The following is a 17,493-nucleotide window of genomic DNA, read 5'->3' as shown; positions in this document are numbered from 1 at the left end:
AATATGAATTATACCACTAGGAGGCAGTGTTGATATGTAATTTAATTCAACAGTGTCTTCAACATTGCTCCTTTTCAGGGAAATATTTGAAAAAAATCAATGGATATAAAAATGATTAAAGGTTATAATATTTTGTTGGCAATAAAACTCTGGAAAGAATATTAAAGGGACATGCATTTTGCCCAGTTATAGAACAGCAAGTCCAATAAAGTATCATCTGTGAGTGGAAGTTTTTTGTTTTTTGTTTGTTTTGAGATGGAGTCTTGCTCTGTCTCCAGGCTGGCGTGCAATGGCACAATATTGGCTCACTGCAACCTCTGCCTCCCGGGTTCAAGCGATTCTCCTGCCTCAGTCTCCCAAGTAGGTGGGACTACAGGTGCGCGCCACCAGGCCCAGCCTATTTTCGTATTTTTAGTAGAGATGGAGTTTCACCATGTTGGCCAGGACGGTCTGGGTCTCTTGACCTCGTGATCCGCCCACATCAGCCTCCCAAAGTGCTGGGATTACAGGTGTGGGCCACTGCACCCAGCCGAGTGAAAGTTTTAAATACTGAACTTGGTTTGATAATATAAGAGAAATGGTAGATAACAACTTTGCCAAGAAAAGAAATGAGTGGAGTTCACTCTTGTTTCATTTCAGTCATATGCAGCCTCTGAAAGTTGTGGTGCTTTGGCTGTGCTTCTGTGCATTGGGAGATTAGGGGTGGATTATTAAGTCTTAGTAAGAAAATTCTGGAAATTTCTTTGCCTTTCCATTTATTCACTTATTCATTTATTTGACAGAGTCTCACTCTGTCTCCCAGGCTGGAGTGCAGTGGCGCAATCTCGACTCACTGCAGCCTCCACCTCTGCCTCCCAGATTCAATTGATTTTCATGCTCCCGAGTAGCTGGGACAACAGGTGTGAGCCACCACACCCAACTAATTTTTGTAATTTTAGTAGAGACAGGGTTTAACCATGTTGGCCAAACTGGTCTTGGACTCCTAACCTAAAGAAATCTGCCCGCCTCTCAAAGTGCTGAGATTACAAGCGTGAGCCAACCCTCCTGGCCTAGTTTTGTTTTCTAGAATTCCCTGACTGGCTCTCCAGAAAGACCGAGTAGGCCTCTTTTCCTTTTAAATACTGCCACCTGCTCCTTTAAAATTCCAGCATACTTGTGAAGTCAGTTTTTCTTTTAAATAGGTGAAGAAATTGAGGTATAGAGATTTCATATAAGACTTAGCAAATTGTAGAACCAGGATAGGAATAAAATACAAACAATAAAGTCTCACTGCTCTTCTTTTTAATAGCTGAAAAGAATTACAATTTTAGAACAGCTCCAACAATTCAAGAATGTTTAGAAAGCAGCATGACCTCTTTTCTAATACACACTGAGGGTAGCCATGTTTCTTCTAATAGTCTTGTGTCTTTAGAGAGTAGATATTCAATTATCAGAGAAAAATATCATAGTTCTCAATCTAGGAAATCAGGCTAGAGTTTGGAGAATCTCTACTTTTTTTTTTATTATATTTTTTAAAAGCTATCAACTAACACAAGCTCACTCTGCTCAGCCTGATGGCCTAGAGGCACTAGGTGGATCCAGTATTGACCAGGATGGAGAGGACAGAAATATCCATCTCTCCTCCCTCCTCCCTAGTGGTTTATGTCTTTTACTTGTAGAAAAGAGGGTGAGGAAACAGAAGAACTTGGGAACTCTGGCAGCAGGACTCTGGGTATTGGATACTTATTGATGGGGTCTCATATGACTGACCTACTTACGAGAACACTTAAACAGGATGGTCTCCGTATCTGAAGTGTCCTGTAGCAATGTTTTTCAAACTGTGGATCGAAACCCAGGAGTGGTCATAAAAATCCATTTGAAAGGTCTCAACTAGCATGTTTTGTAAATGGAACAGAATGAAACAGAAAATGCTAGAATGGATCACACATTTAATTTCGACAGGAAGATGTGATGTGTTCTGCTGGGTCATTATATAAATTGTGTTGCTTACTAAGGGTCATTTTCAAAAGAGCTTGAAAGCCCCTTTCCATAGCACTTTATCTGTCCCTGGCTGGTTGCTGAGTCATTTATGACGGTGCATGTCTCATCCTCTTTGCTAGCCTACCAACTTCTTCAAGTGGGATTAACATCTGAATTACTTTTCCTGTGCTGCAGAGATTTCCACAACACCTTACATAGGGTGGGTGCTTGTGAACCTGTTCAAGATTGACTTTGTACTTTTTTCTAAAACATACTTTAAAATTGTCAAGTGCTATTTGTAATTCTGTTTTGTTCAGGTAATACCAATAATATGTGGAGGATGGCATTCATGAAAGCACTGCTTTTTAACTCTCTTTTCTGTATTTGTGGGACCTGTGGCCCAAACACCTAGAAATTCACCAAAAATAGCTTCCATTGAGGCTACTGCGATTTGAATTTTTGTTTTTCAAAAAGCTCTTTCAGCTGCTGCTCAGTCGTGGCTTCTTTCTGCTGCATCAGCTCGGCTGTTCCTTTGGTCACTCCCCAGCCATCTGGCTTTGACATTGAAGGGTTGTATGGCCGGCCTGAGGCTATGCGAAGATTCTCCCAGTATTCCTTCCTGGCCCTGTGTGAACAGAACACACAACATCAGACTCCTCCCCTAGCGTTGGTCTTTATGTCATGGAACCATTAAAAAATATATGATATTTTAAATAATGTTGTACAGCACACAAAGTCGCCTATCAGACATTAAAAAGCAAAGGTGTCACGCTCAGCCACCTGTGTGGACAATCTGGTTGTTTGGCTTCACCATCATTCCTGACTTCGAATTTATGTGCTACTGATAAGCCATCATTTGCTTACACTTATCCACACATTAGTACTTAACAGGAAAAGTATCACATACCATTAACACAGTGAAACAACCATGTGCTCAGGGTAATGAAGCAGCACGGTGGCATCACTAGAATACCCGTATCAGCTGCTGAACGGCCAACAGCGGCAGGCTTTGTCTACACCCGCAATGCTGTGTTTTGATTAAAGGTTACTGTACACTGTACTTTACTTTTGTAGATGAGAAGAAACATCAGCAGCAGCTGAGGGACTGGGAAGCGGGTCCTCTACAATCCGTTCTGCTGGATGGCTTTTTACAGTGATTCCTCCAGAGGCATCTGCCTCATTAACAACAGTTTTTGTCCTAGAAGGTGCCCTTTGATGCAAAAACTGATATGATTTTTTTGTTCTGTTATGAACGCACATTGAGAGAGCCATCATTAGATTCTTAGAGTGCATCCATTAAAACATACATTAATCTGGACTAAAAAATCTGCCCCCTCCCCTCGATCTGTAAATCTAAAATTACTTTGAATTTCTTTTTTTAGACAGGGTCTCACTCTATCACCCTAGCTGGTGTGCAACAGCGCGATCTTGGCCTGCGCCTCCCAGGTTCAAACGATTCTCCTGCCTCAGCCTCTTGAGTAGCTGGGATTACAGGCCTGGGCCACCATACCCAGATAATTTTTGTATTTTTTGTAGTGACGGGGTTTCACCATGTTTTCCAGGCTGGTCTCAAACTCCTGAGCTCAAGTGGTTAGCCCACCTCAGCTTCCCAAAATGCTGGGATTACAGGCATGAGCCACCATGCCCAGCTTGAATTTCTTATTTTGATATGTGCACAGGGATAATCTGGGATAGGAGATAAGTCTGTCCCACTTATACTACCTCTCCCGCCTCACAGCCTCATGAGCCCGAAGAGTCCAGCTTGGTTGTTCTTCTCCAAACCCTGGGTAACTTCTGCGCCTCTCACTCTGCAGGCTCCACTTCTGCCCTTCTATTTCCTTTGTTCCCTTTTATCTTGAGCCTCAGCCTGTCTGCTGTCCCTCCTAGCAAGGCTTTCCTCACAAGGCAATTACAACTTGCTAACTTGCTAATCTAAACTTGCCCCAGGCTACCTGAGATACCTCCCAACCCCCACCCCAGGATCCACTTTGCCTTTGGGATGGGGTCCTACATAACTCAGGAGCATGAATAAAGAGGCTGCCTCCTTCTCCTGGGAGGTGTCTTCCACCAAATTCTGTCTCTGCTATTCTCAAACTTCTACTTTCCCAATGTGTCATTCTCTTTCCACTTCTCAGTGCTTTCCTGCAGGCTATTCCTCTGACAGTGTAATTCCTTTCTCTCAAAATTCAGGCATCAGCTTTCTTAGAAATCTTTCATTCACCCTCCCTCTGTCCTTTGCCCCATGGGACATTAGCTCAGACCCTGCACACCTATGCACATCTTCATCCTTGGACTTACTATACTCATCGGACACTACCTGTTTATCATTCTGCCTGCTAGATTGCTAGCTCCTTGTTAGCTTCCCACCTCAGCATCCACAACAGCATCTGACAGATAGTTGTGCTCCATCAGTGGCTGCTGAACAGAATGGAACTGCTCCTTCTGCTTGGACTACCCGTCCTCCACCTGCTTCCTAGATCTCTGTCTGGTAGAAGCCTACTTAGCCTTCAAAATCCAGCCCGAAAACCTTCTTCTAGAATATCTTTCTGTTAGGCAGAGATAGTCATTGTCTTCTCTTGTTACTTTTCTATCCGTACGTCTACTAAGGCAGCTACCACAGTATAATACATTGGCTTTTATATTCGTTTACCCAATAGACTGTGAGACTCTAAGCCAGGGACCATGGCTTTCATTTCCATATTCCTACTGTCCTGCTTAGTGCCTGATATAAATTTTTTTTTACTAGTGTATTATTAATCTTCCCCATTGGAATGTAAACTCGGAGGGCAAAGACCTTGCTTGTCTTATTCACCACTGTATTCCCAACTCTGAAAATCATGCTTGATACAGAACAATTAGTATTAGCTATACTTAAGTTATCCTTAACTCTTAAAAATCAATGTAATTTAAGATTGTTGTGTACCACATTAATGGTGCTTTACTAGAGCACAAAATCACATTTCATTGCCACTTACATTTCTTTCCTTTTTTTTTTTTTTTTTTTGAGACAGAATCTCACTCTGTTGCCCAGACTGGAGTGCAGTAACATCTTGGCTCACTGCAACCTCTGCCTCCCAGGTTCAAGCGATTCTTATGTCTCAGCCTCCCAAGTAGCTGGGATTACAGGCGTGTACCACCACGCCCGGCTAAATTTTTTTGTATTTTTAGTAGAGATGGAGTTTTGCCATGTTGCCCAGGCTGGTCTCGAACTCCTGAGATCAAGTGATCTGCCTACCTTGGCCTCCCAAAGTGCTGGGATTATAGCTGTGAGCCACCGCACTCAGCCTATATTCTTTTTAAAAACTTTTTTTTTGTTCTTTTTCTTCTCAAAATCCAAAATCAGGACAAATACATTCTATATTCTTAAAGCGATCTCCAGAAATCACCTAATAAGGATGCTTTATAAACATCTCTGGGAGAGAATTTGGGGATGGCTGATTCTTCATCAACACACAAATTCGATGCTCTCTTCTAAATGACCTCACTTGACCATATTCATAATCTAAATTAGTTTGGGTTAGAAAAAAGATACTTACCTTGCTCTAACCCAGGGTTTGGTATGCATGTCTAAACCACTTCCCCAGCTGCCATGTTTTTCTGAAGCCAGTGGCAAAAAGCCCCTTTCTGGGGCCAGCTCTTCTGCAATTGCCCTGATGTGGTAGGGCTCAAATCCGCAGCAGCCGCCAATGTACCTGACCCCCAGGTTGTAGGCCTCTCTGGCATATTTTTGAATATCCCATCTGGTGGCAACTCTGGGTTCCAGTCCTGTAATAAGTGGCATTATGCCATTAAGCATTATATAATCTTTTCATCAAAATTCAAGGTAAGTAGCTACAAGTATATAATTTTCAATAAATGAATTATTTCCAATATTCAATTCTTACATTTAAGAAAAACTTTGCTACTTTGTGTTTATATGTTCACTTTTACATGCTATGGTTTCCAGCCTTCAGGAGGGTTCCAGATGACCCCTGCCCTTTGATGTTCTTATCCTCGTGCAGTCCCCTCTTGCATTATAACAGGGCTGGTCTGTGAGATCCATAGAATATGGCAGAAGGACTGACATGTGACCTCAGAGGCTAGGCTATACAAAACATGTTTCTGCCTTGTTCTTTCTTGGGGCACTCACCCTGGGGAAAGCCAGCTGCCATGTTGCAAATATCACATTTCAAGCACGTTTTCAAGCATCACAGTGGAAAGGCCTATGAGCTAAGGAACTGAGGCCTCCAGTCAACAGACAGCAAGAAACTGACATTGACTCCCAAAAGCCAACTAAGCGAGCTTGGAAGTAGATCCTCCAGCTCCCATCAGGCCTTCAGATGACAACAGCCCTGGCCAATATCTGGACTGCAACCTCTTAGGAGACCCTGAACCAAAACCACCTAGTTATGCTATCCCTGAATTCTTGACCTGGAGAAACTGTGAGATAAGAAGGGGTTTTTTAAGCCACTACGTTTTGCATTAATTTAATGTGTTACACAGCAGTAAGTAACACAAATGCCTTGCTGTTCTTCCTTTGTGGTTCCTCCAGAGTGATTGTATTTTATCGTATCTTACTTGTTTAAGGGTCCCTACAGAATATAGGATAAGATGTAAAGGCCTTAGAAGGAAATGGAGGCTGGGCATGCTCTGCCTCTGCTGATCACTCTGGCTTAATTTTTGAGGTCAACCCACCCCCTCTTCCCAAACATGCTGGGAAACTTCTTCCCTCTGCCTGGACTGCAAGTATCCCCTCACTTCATCTGCTTGGTCTCTTCATGAAAACTTGTTATACAGTCACCTGATGATGGTATCTTGCCTGCATTCCCAAAACTCTGGAGTAGCTGAGCCATATTCAAAATTGGAGAAAAGGACCTTAGAGATAACCGGTCTAACCTTGTTTTTCCGATAAGGCATTTGAGGGCTAGAGGAATTCAAACATTTTCCTAAGGTGACAGGACTTAGCAACAGAGCCAGAACTAGAACTAATATCTGTTGATTCCCCCACGGGAGGGCGTGCTCACCAACCCCAAAGTATGCTCATTGGTTGTTTACTTAGATGCTGAATCACCTCAGATTTTATATTTAAGTTCAAAGGCCTTTGTACTAGCCGGGCCTATCTTTTCCTTCCATTTTTCTCTAATACCAAAGGCTTTTGGGTGCAGGGAGAGAATCCAGGGACAAGATATGAGGGGACATCAAGCCATCTTTTCACTATGACAAAAGATCTCTGGGTATAGATTTACTTGAATTTATATGAATATCAAGTGAAGATATTGAGATGATTTATCAAATGTTGGTCTTACCAAATGGGAATTCTGGGAGATCGATGAATCCCTGCTTGTTGCAGTCGGGAGTATGGTAAGCCAAGGGCTGGCTCATCAGGTGAGCTTTCAGTCGGGCAGCCTCCAAGCCCTCCTTCATGAGTTTCACTGTTTGTAAACTAATTGTGGGGTCAAAGTGGCAGTTCACACCAACGATGGATGCTCCTGTGAATGGGAAGAACATATTAGCCTTAGGGATGTACCAGGTGGAGTCTCATTCTGTCACCTAGGCTGGAGTGCAGTGATGTGATCTCAGCTCACTGCACCCTCCACCTCAAGTGATCAAGCAATCCTCCCACCTTAGCCTCCCAAGTTGCTGTGACTACAGGTGTGTGCCACCACGTCTAGCTAATTTTTGTATTTTAAAAATAGATGTGGGGTTCTGCCATGTTGCTCAGTCTGGCCTCAAACTCCTGAGCTCAAGTGATCCAACAGCCTCCTAGACTGCTAGGATTACAGGCGAGAGCCACCACACCCAGCAGGAAGCTTTTAATTGGAATGATGAACTAGAAGCATAGCATTGGGTCTTCATTCCCCACAAACCTTTCATACCTTTGAGTGAGAATATTTACTAGCAGGCAGGAAGTGCTTTCTGTGAAAAGTGCTTTGAAGAGTCTGGTATAATTAAAGTGTGATTTATGCACATTTGGCTGTCCATCTTTTTTCAAAAAGAATTATTAGAGATTTTTTTAACTTCAAATTTTAGTAGTCAAACTTTCAATGTTTGATATTATGCTGCAAGCACAATAATTTTTCAACTGCTAGATTATACCTGTGTTTACCATGTTGCTTACTTGAGGTGTAAATAAATGTCCCTTTTCACCAGGCCAGCTTAATAATTTCATTAGACTTCTTGGGCACAGCAGCAGAATATAATTTAGAAAAAAGTTTAAAAAGTTTTTCAGACATGTGTTTCCTAGAAGGAATTTTGTGTCTAGGATTAATAGTTCGGGGAAAAAAATTTTCAAAAATCCTTTAACTTCAGCTACTCAATGTGGTTAATAGCCTATCCATCATTTCAACAAGCTTTTCATTAACATTTCAGCCTCCCCAGACTCACAACTATATGAGATTGTCTTCCTAAAGTATTCTTGTAAAATTTGGTGCTGTGCAGTTTGATTGAGAACAAGTACGTTTCATTTTTTTCAAAAACTTTCTTTATAGTCATTATGTTCTTAACTATATTTGGACCAAAGATGCTTTATCACGGCAATCGCCAGACACGATTTTGAAAACAGTCTGTGGGTTTCTCCTAAACAAAATGAAACCCAATATTTGGAATGGGTTTACAATTATACAAAACATATATATTGGGTGGTCAATGTTTTATATCAAAGGATCTTCTGATTTACTCCACCAATTACAAAAAGCAAAAAACATACTCGTAATTTATGAGAATGAAAAACTTGGGCAAACAGGGTAACTAACTGAAAAGTTATTAATGTTTAAAGACCTCGCTTGTAGATGTTAAACTTCCAGCTAGGTCTGGTTCCTCCTTTCAAAAGCCTGGTGTGTGTGTGTGCCTGTGTGTATGAGTGTGTGTGTGTGTATTTTTAAAACTTCTTTTCCTCTGGGATTCAATATCAATATTCTTACAAAAGTAAATTAATGGTTTTTATGTTAACAAACGTAGTATACACCGATTCCTAGACAGATGTGCACTAATGTGTTATTTTAAGACATGCTAATCACAAACTGATGGAAATCTATCATCACCTGCTTTCACCAAGCGCACTGCACACTCGCCAGGGGGTACGCCATGCAAGTCTCCTTCTGGGCCAATGCACATGGTTGCTGCAACAGGTTTGCCAGATGCTATCAAGGTTTCAACTGCCCACACAGCTTCTTCAACATGTTCAAAATACTGAAAGAGTTAAGGTTAGAGTACTTTTCATCTCGTTTCTCCCCAAGCAATTTGAAAACCTATTCCTGTTGTTGTTGTTGTTGGAGATGGAGTCTCGCTCTGTCACCCAGGCTGGAGTGCAATGGCACGATCTCAGCTCACTGCAACCTCCGCCTCCTGGGTTCAAGCGATTCTCCTGCCTCAGCCTCCCGAGTAGCTGGGATTACAGGCACATGCCACCATGCCCAGCTAATTTTTGTATTTTTAGTAGAGATGGGGTTTCACCATGTTTGTCAGGCTGGTCTCAAACTCCTGACCTTGTGATTCGCCCTCCTCGGCCTCCCAAAGTGCTGGGATTACAGGTGTGAACCACTGCCCCTGGCCTTGAAAACCTATTCCATTGCTTAACAATTTCATTATTACTATTTTCAAACTCTGAATTGTGACCCATTAGCATTTTTAAATAAAATAGAATGGTGATTTCTTACTGTAAATTACAATAAAAAAGTTTGAAAAACACCGTGTTAGATGAACTGAATCAAATTTAGCAGAAGCCCTAAATTGGAAAATGATTTTAAAAGCTAAATATTACTATTCCTCATTACAGTTGTCATCTAACCCCATGCAACACTCTTGAAAGCAAAAGGTAGAGAAAATGTACTAGGTGCATTTGTCTTATCTTTGACCACATCTTTCTTTACCTCTGCAATCAAGAAGTCCACGTTCTTCTTCATAAAGACCTCTAGCTGTTGCAGAAATACTTTTTTAACTTCAGTTTCACTCTTGCAGCTAAGGTATGAAGGTGTCTGACTCACACCTCCCGCTACCAAAGCGTCTCCTTCATCAGCCACTTGTCGGGCAATGTCACAAGCAGCTTCATTGACTTTCTGCCCCTAAAATGGGTGAGTGTATGAGACAACTAAATTTTCATGTAAAATTGAAATAAAATTTTTATTCAAACATTCACAACTTAGTTATATATTTACAATAGTATCTTATTCCAGAAAAATCACTGTTATGGAATAGTTCAAAGCTTTACCCAGTTGAGCAGTTTGCAATAACAATAACACTAATAATAGTGATAGTAACAATAAACATATGTTATAGAGGACATTACATTATACCAAAAATGTGTGAGATGGTAGAAGTTTTTACATTAAAGGATGTTGTCTGCTATCTTCCAGTGCCTAAGCTGCACTTAGGAGAGTCCCTAGCAAATCGTAGTGGTGGTGATGATGATTTGCTTTTATGCTTAATAAGATTAAAATTAAATTTAAATAACTATAGAATTCAGAACATTTTTGTCAGTATGTATATTCTCAATTAACAGATAAATGCACAACTAATAAGGCCTTTTCTTTTTTTCTTTTTATTTTTTTTGTGAGACAGAGTCTCGTTCTGTCACCCAGGCTGGAGTGCAGTGGTGCAATCTCGGCTCACTGCAACCTCCACCTCCTGGGTTCAAGGGATTCTTCTGCCTCAGCCTCCCGAGTAGCTGGCACTACAGGTGCATGCCACCACGCCCAGCTAATTTTTGTATTTTTAGTAGAGACGGAGTTTCACCATGTTGGCCAGGCTGGTCTCGAACTCCTGACTTCATGATTTAACCACCTTGGGCTCCCAAAGTGCTGGAATTACAGGCGTGAGCCACCTCACCGGCCACCAACTTTTCTAGTTATTTAGAAAAGTTGTTTGTTATGCTCAACAAATGAAAAGTCCCCAAACCCAGCCCTGTACACTCATGGAATTTTGGAAACTTCAGCCTTGATGAGGTAAAGGGGTTTGGTCCAACATCACAAAGCAGATGTGGCTGGGTCAGGCACTATTCCAGGTAAGACTAATTCCTTACGCCTAGATCTTTCCTCTATGCCATACTATATTTAAAAGCATTAAGGACAAAAGAATTTGTAAGGACACCCAATTTACTCAGCAACTTAGTCAAGAGACTGGGAGAATCATTCATCATTAAACACCTCTTCTTTCATCTGCTTCACTAAATGCCCTTTTCTTCATTTTGGGCATTCCAGCTAAACAAAACCTAAGGCTGTTATTCAACCTCTCATTTTTTAATTATCAGAAATAAAATGAAACTCGGAAAAGGCTGAACCCTTTTCTCTATGGTAGCTCTGTTGATGCAATAGGTCAACAATATCCTTCTAAAAGTCCCATGGCTGGTTTTACTCACAGATATCTTCTCTAAGACATAGTTTCCCCTGTTCTCCAGCTTGTCTTCACTTGCATAGAAGGTGAAGGTCTGCATGACGTTTGAGCCAGCTCTGAGGAACTCTCGATGAAGCTGGCGAACTGGGAGAGTGAACAGGGAAAGGTATAATTTCTATCTGTTTATTAACCCACAATGTTTTCAAATGGCTCTCAGATAAACAAGCAGGAAAATAGCTGCTTAAATTTCTGGTTGCTTGACATTTGCACATCTTAGGGATAGATGAGATCTGAAGTCTCTTGGCAACTCTTGCAAACCTGCTAGGCTAGATGAATGGGTGGCTAGAGGGTGCTCACATTCCTGTATTTGCTCATCTTGTTCATTGTTTATTTTGTTTATCATTCATTGACTGTATTTGTGGATGGCACCCGCGGACATAAGGATGAACAATCCATTGTCGTGTCTTTGGAGAACTTCACAGTCTGTCCAGAAATAACTGACTACAGCACTGCATGGTTGGGCTATGCAGGAAGAAGAGATCTTTTCTAACTGGGACATGGGACAAGGGGGCGAAGGAGGTCCCAAAGATGAGGAATCATTTGAGCTGCATTTGGGAGAATTAAATGCTATTGCCAGGCAGAGAAGGTGGGGAAGGGAATTCCCTATAGAGAGAACAGCCTGAGCAAATATAATAGGCAGGAACAGGTGTAGCATTTGGGAGAATGACAAGTACTCTGAATGGCTGGAGTTGATGAATCAGGGAAATATTTAGTTTTTAAGCAACTGGATGATGTGATTAGTACCTTGTTTTCGAAAGATAATTCTGGTAGCAGGGTGAAATGAGTTGGAGCAAGATTTCCAAGCAGAGATCCATGGATGAATGCCAAATGGCAAAGTTTTTGTTTGTTTGTTTTTGAGATCGAATCTCACTCTGTTGCCCAGGCTGGAGTGGAGTGGCATGACCTTGGCTCACTTCAACCTCCTCCTCCTGAGTTCAAGCAATTCTTTTGCCTCAGCCTCCTGAGTAGCTGGGACTACAGGTGTGCACCACCATGCCAGCTAATTTTTTAAAAAACTTTTGAGAGACTGGGTCTCCCTATGTACCCAGGCTGGTCTTGAACTCCTGGGCTCAAGTAGTCCTCCTGCCTTAGCCTCCTGAGCTGCTGGAATTAAAGGCATGAACCACCACAGCCAGCTCCTTTATGAGAACTTACAGCAGAGTTCTGCACCAACCTGCTTCTGGGTGCTCCACAGCAGCTTCCGGAGTCCAGGGTCCTGCCTTTACGTAGCCCCTTTTCTCCAGTGCAAAGACAAACCCTCCATCTCCAATCACAATCTCTCCAGCATTTAAACGTTCTAGGATGCCCTAAAATTACAGATAAGGGAGGAAAAGAAGTTACTTGAGTTTTTAGGAGAATTTTCTATTTTTGCTAACATATTCTTAGAGAGGTGTGATTATTTTAGAATTTTCAGAGAAAAGTGTATATTTTATACATACATTTATGGTTATCTATAAGACAAACAACAAGAATGCTCATATAATAAACATTATGTATTCCTTTGTATATGCTGGGGGTATTTCAGAACAAGTTAAAGACTATTTGAAGAATACTATGGGAGGTGTATTTGAAGAACTATCTGCTGAGGGATTAAATGAAAAGATTTTGTTGTAAAGCCTCAAATCTGCACTTAAGCACAGATTCTCTATCAACAAACTAAGGAGAGGGTTACAATTGTTAAAGACATTAAAGTGGCATAGAATGCTATTTTTTTCTTAAAGACAGTGTCTCACTATGTGCCCAGATAAACTTGAACTCCTGGGCTCAGAATATCCTCCAGTCTCACCCTCCCCAAGAGCTGAAACTACAGGCTCGTGCCACAGTGCCCAGGAATGTTATTAATCCATTTTATTTTAAGACTGAAAAGGTGGCCAATCACTCAAAGACTTCTGTCTTTGGTGTTAAAATTCACCACAACAGTAGCTATGCTCTCCAGTCCAGGTTACGAGTGTGCACATTCTGTACTCTATGACGAGAACAAGGAAGAGACATCTAAAGAAAGTATTTGTTAAATGAGTTCCAGCCCAATCTCCAGACTTACTCTATTTACAATACTGTGCAGTAATCACCTTGGTGTTGTTCTACAGATAACATTTGGAATTAAGTATTTTGAAAGGGCTTTCTGAATTTCAAAACAATTCTCTAGTTTAATAGTTTTTTGTAATTTCAAATAATCCTAGACTTTAAAAATAAAAGATATTCAATTCAATTGAGATCTCTCTCTGATTTCACAAATGAGGAATTAAGACCTAGAGTCCCTGAGTAATTTACATATGATCTTCCAGATGGGGAGCGTAGGGCTTCCTGACTCTTTCATGCTTAAATAATATCTAGATTTGATTTTAAATGGGATTGGGGGTGGTGGGACAGCCCTGAAGAAAAACTGTATAAAGGAATAACTTTACACAGTTTTTATCCAGTATTTATCCAATGTGTTCCATTTAGTACCAATAACAGTGGATAAAACAGAAGCTGACATAACAAGCATTCCAGAAATCTGTGCGAGACAGTCACAGGATTTGCATCCCAATTCCTTGCCACCTTCTTAGAGCCTCCCTCATTTTCATCCTCTTCCCCTCCACTGCTCCTTCCCATGCCATTTGGACAGCTGGTGCGCAGAGACAGGAAACAATGGACATTTCACCTGAGAGCAGCAAAGTGGTAGATTATGCTGTATGTTCCCTAATACACCTTTCAGATCAAAACATTTTCAAGGCATAATGTTGAAGCCATGTTATCTTATGGAAGTCCATAAGATAACAAAGCACTACAAAAATATAAATGGCTCACATGTCATTTTGAAATCCAAATATTCATCATGATCCCAATGTGTCTAAATGTCACATCTGAAAACTACAACTTGATTATGACCTAATTAACATATATTACTGCCAGTACAGTTATATAAAAAACATAAACAAGGGTCACTTCAATGAGATATGACTTGCTACTAACTTTCATTTGGGTAAAATAATTCATGACATTTGGGCAGTTAGCAGCTCTCACCGAGCGTGTATGTGTTTTCAGACTTCAGTATCACCACATTTTAATGTACAGTGTAAGGATCTGATGTTGGTCGGCAGGGTGGGCAGTGGTGATTCGATTACTATGCTGTTCATGCACTTGCTGAGTGATTACCTCTGGAAATACTATCTCTTACATTCGATTGCATTTTAAAATTATCTAGACTTCAGGATTTTCCGTTCCCAAGCTAAACAGATTTTTTAAAAAGTGGAATGTGCTGTGAAAAAAAATACTGTTTTGTGAAAAAGGATTACAAAACAGTATATATAATATCAGCCCATTTTTGTTTAAAAAATACATATTTGCCTCAACAACAAACTAGCAGAATATACACCAGAATTTAACAGGCACTGTTCTTTGTGCTTTCCCTAGTTGAACATGTGCTAGCTTTGTAACATGTATTTAAATTTTAAACTAAAATGTGAGGACATGTTATTGTCTACATATTGTTTTAACACTGACATATGCACGCAAACAAATTACTGAGGAAACTGTTTTTTCCATCTTATGTCCATGTGTTGCTTAGATAATTCTATAAAGATAATTCTTTAAAATGTTAGATTTTCTGCATTTGAGTTTGGGGAGTAAGTTAGAATACATGACTATGAGAATGGAGACAAACAAAAATATCTATCTATAGCTATAGGAATCATCCTTCCAAGGCAGCACAGATATTCATTTAGTACATTTAGGAAACGGGGAAATTCTCACCCTCCTTGGACTGGTGAGAGCCTACAGTCCTTTGCCACATCAACACCCACTCATGCCATCAACATGCATCGATGATGCTGTATTTAGAATATGTAACTGAACTGACCTTCTTCCTTGTGTAGAGTTCTTTTTGATTTGGGAGGCCATCCCTTTAGAAACTGGGCACACCTTGGCTGGTTCTCCAGCGGGGCAGGCACTGGGATAAGAGTTGGACCTTTCTCACTGTCCTTACAGCCCAGAGGATACGGTTGGCCTGGCCCCATCTGCCTCCCTACCATTTCCCAGGGGCCTCTGTCACACCAGGCCTGGGACTGGGCATTTTGATACCAAAAGGTCAAGTTTATTCCCTCCTCCCTCCATTCTCCTCTCTCTTCCGACCCTCCGGTCTCACTCCGCGGCAGTCAGTCCATCTATCCATCCCTTCCCCAAATTAGAAGAAGGCCTATCATCTGCACTGAAAATGCTCCTCCTGACAGGCCACTGGGAAAGCCAAGAGATGGACTTGTTAATCTGGAGCTGGAATTGGGTTTTACAATCTCATTAGCAGCCCTTCCTCAATATCTTACAGCCACTCTGCCCATTTTTTCTTTTCTTTTCTTCTTTTCTTTTCTTTTCTTTTTTGAAACGAAGTCTCTCACTGCACTCAGGCTGGAGTGCAGTGGCACGATCTCGGCTCCCTGCAACCTCCGCCTCCTGGGTTCAAGCAATTCTCCTGTCTCAGCTGGTCTAGTAGCTGGGGTTACAGGCGCGTGCCACCATGCCAGGCTAATTTTTCTATTTTTAGTAGAGACAGGGTTTCATCATGTTGGCCAGGCTAGTCTCGAACTCCTGACCTCAAGTGATCTGCCCGCCTCTGCCTCCCAAAGTGCTGGGACTACAGGCGTGAGCCACAGCGCCCAGTCCTCATTTTTTCTTAAACCATGTCTTCGAGGCTTCCGTTGTACATTTTTCTGTTATCACAGACATTAAATTGCCTGTGAAAATCTGCAACTGCCCAAACAGCGCCTGGGCCTTGGGTGCAACCAGAACCTGGCGGGGAGGCGGCCTGGACACCCGCAGTGCCGGTCCAGGCTGGAAATGTCAGAGTGGCGCTGCCTTCTCCTCCCTGCTCTGGGCGCGCAGGTGCACCGTGCGCTCGTGGCGGCCGCCGACACGGATGTGGAGCACGCGAAGCGCACTGCGGCGCCTGGTGGGGACTGGATATCGTCCCTGCGGGGCTAGGAGCAGTATCTCTGGGGAGTTTTCTGATCTTGGGGTGCCAGATTCAGAAGGTGTGGGGAGGCTCGGAGCTGTGGGGACACCCAGCCGTCGGGGACGGCTCAGAGGGTGCCTTTGGGTCTGAGAGGCAAGGATCACAAAGATCCGGGGCGCATCCAAACGGGGCTGGGGATGGAGAGGAGAGACAGGCGCTCTGGGGGCGTGCTCTGAACGTGGGGCAGGGGTGGGGAGGCTCAGAGGCGCTTTGGGGTCCTGCTGGAGAAGTTCTGGGAGCACATTCTGGTCTGAGGCTCAGGTAGGAGGATGCTGGGTGCCAGGCCGTGTCCGAGGGCCCCTCTGCGCTCCCAGAGGCTGGGGTACAGAGCAGGTAGGAGGGGAAGGAGAGCACCCTCGGGTCTCCTGGAGACTCACCTTCTTGGCCTTTTTGCCCCCAACGGGTGGCATCTTTGTGGTGTCCAGATAGGTGGTCGACACGGTTGCAGACGGACGAGGCGAGCCTTCCCGCTGCGCAGCCGGGAGCTGCTGGGAGTCCGCAGCCTGCCTCTTTATACCCGCAGCCGGGCGCAGGGAGGGCCTCCCAGTCTCCGTGCCGGCCAACGCGGGCCTCGGGCGGGAACACGCCCACCAGCCTTTCATCAGGCCTGCCCTGGATTGGGAACCCGGCGTGCCGAGGAGGTGATCCAGATTGTTCGTGGAACCACCGAAAAGTAAAATAAGAAAAAACGAGGTTGCCACTCGCTCAGACTTCAGACCTGCCTAGCGTCGGTTTTGCCCCTCGCAGGCCCCCGACCCTGATCGTCCTCTCACTCGCCTGGGATCATCCACCATGGCCCGCTTAGGCTGCCAGAGAGGCCCCTGAGAAGCCCATTCGATGCTCAAATATTTGTCAAAGGCCAAGGCATCAAGATTTAGGGGGTGAAGTCCTGGAAGATCCTCAGCCTGGAGCGTGATCTCCTGTGTGATATACATCCAGTATAACGGGACACAAAAGTGGCGTTAATAGAGGAGTCCAATACCAACCCTGAGTGGGTATGTTCTATTGATGACGGAATTAAGGCTTGTTTTATTTTATTCTTCATGTTTCACTGTATTTTCCAAAATATATTTATAATGAGAGCACATTGATTTTTTAAGATAATAAAAACATTACTTAAAAAAATGTACAGCATGTCTGGGCATGGTTGCTCACATCTGTAATCCCAGAACTTTGGGAGG

At 42.7% G+C, this 17,493-nt stretch overlaps 1 protein-coding gene across 1 annotated transcript; it reads right to left on the bottom strand.

Moving 5' to 3' along the window:
- Positions 1 to 1,262: 1,262 nt before the first annotated feature.
- On the bottom strand, positions 1,263 to 16,823 carry BHMT (betaine--homocysteine S-methyltransferase). The gene is made up of 8 exons (XM_017527717.2): positions 16,690 to 16,823; positions 12,500 to 12,632; positions 11,291 to 11,409; positions 9,807 to 9,998; positions 8,979 to 9,126; positions 7,245 to 7,427; positions 5,496 to 5,724; positions 1,263 to 2,584 (listed from the first exon to the last, which is right to left on the bottom strand). Exons 1-8 carry the CDS (start codon positions 16,720 to 16,722, stop codon positions 2,401 to 2,403), a joined length of 1,221 nt encoding a protein of 406 aa, XP_017383206.1. The 5' UTR covers positions 16,723 to 16,823; the 3' UTR covers positions 1,263 to 2,400.
- Positions 16,824 to 17,493: the final 670 nt, after the last annotated feature.

This window comes from Cebus imitator, unplaced genomic scaffold (genome assembly GCF_001604975.1).
Source record: "Cebus imitator isolate Cc_AM_T3 unplaced genomic scaffold, Cebus_imitator-1.0 Scaffold50, whole genome shotgun sequence".
In the NCBI taxonomy this organism is placed as follows: Eukaryota; Metazoa; Chordata; class Mammalia; order Primates; family Cebidae; genus Cebus; species Cebus imitator.
This window is presented reverse-complemented; position numbering and strand designations above follow the sequence as displayed.

What these genes read in the sequence shown, in the direction of transcription:
- BHMT (XM_017527717.2), bottom strand. Translation starts at nt 16,722, where the DNA reads ATGCCACCCGTTGGGGGCAAAAAGGCCAAGAAG. An exon ending in TGTGGAGCACCCAGAAGCAG is followed by an intron (nt 11,410 to 12,499) that starts GTTGGTGCAGAA and finishes TCACTCTCCCAG; the next exon opens with TTCGCCAGCTTCATCGAGAG. An exon ending in TCTCCCAGAATTCCCATTTG is followed by an intron (nt 5,725 to 7,244) that starts GTAAGACCAACA and finishes CACTTATTACAG; the next exon opens with GACTGGAACCCAGAGTTGCC.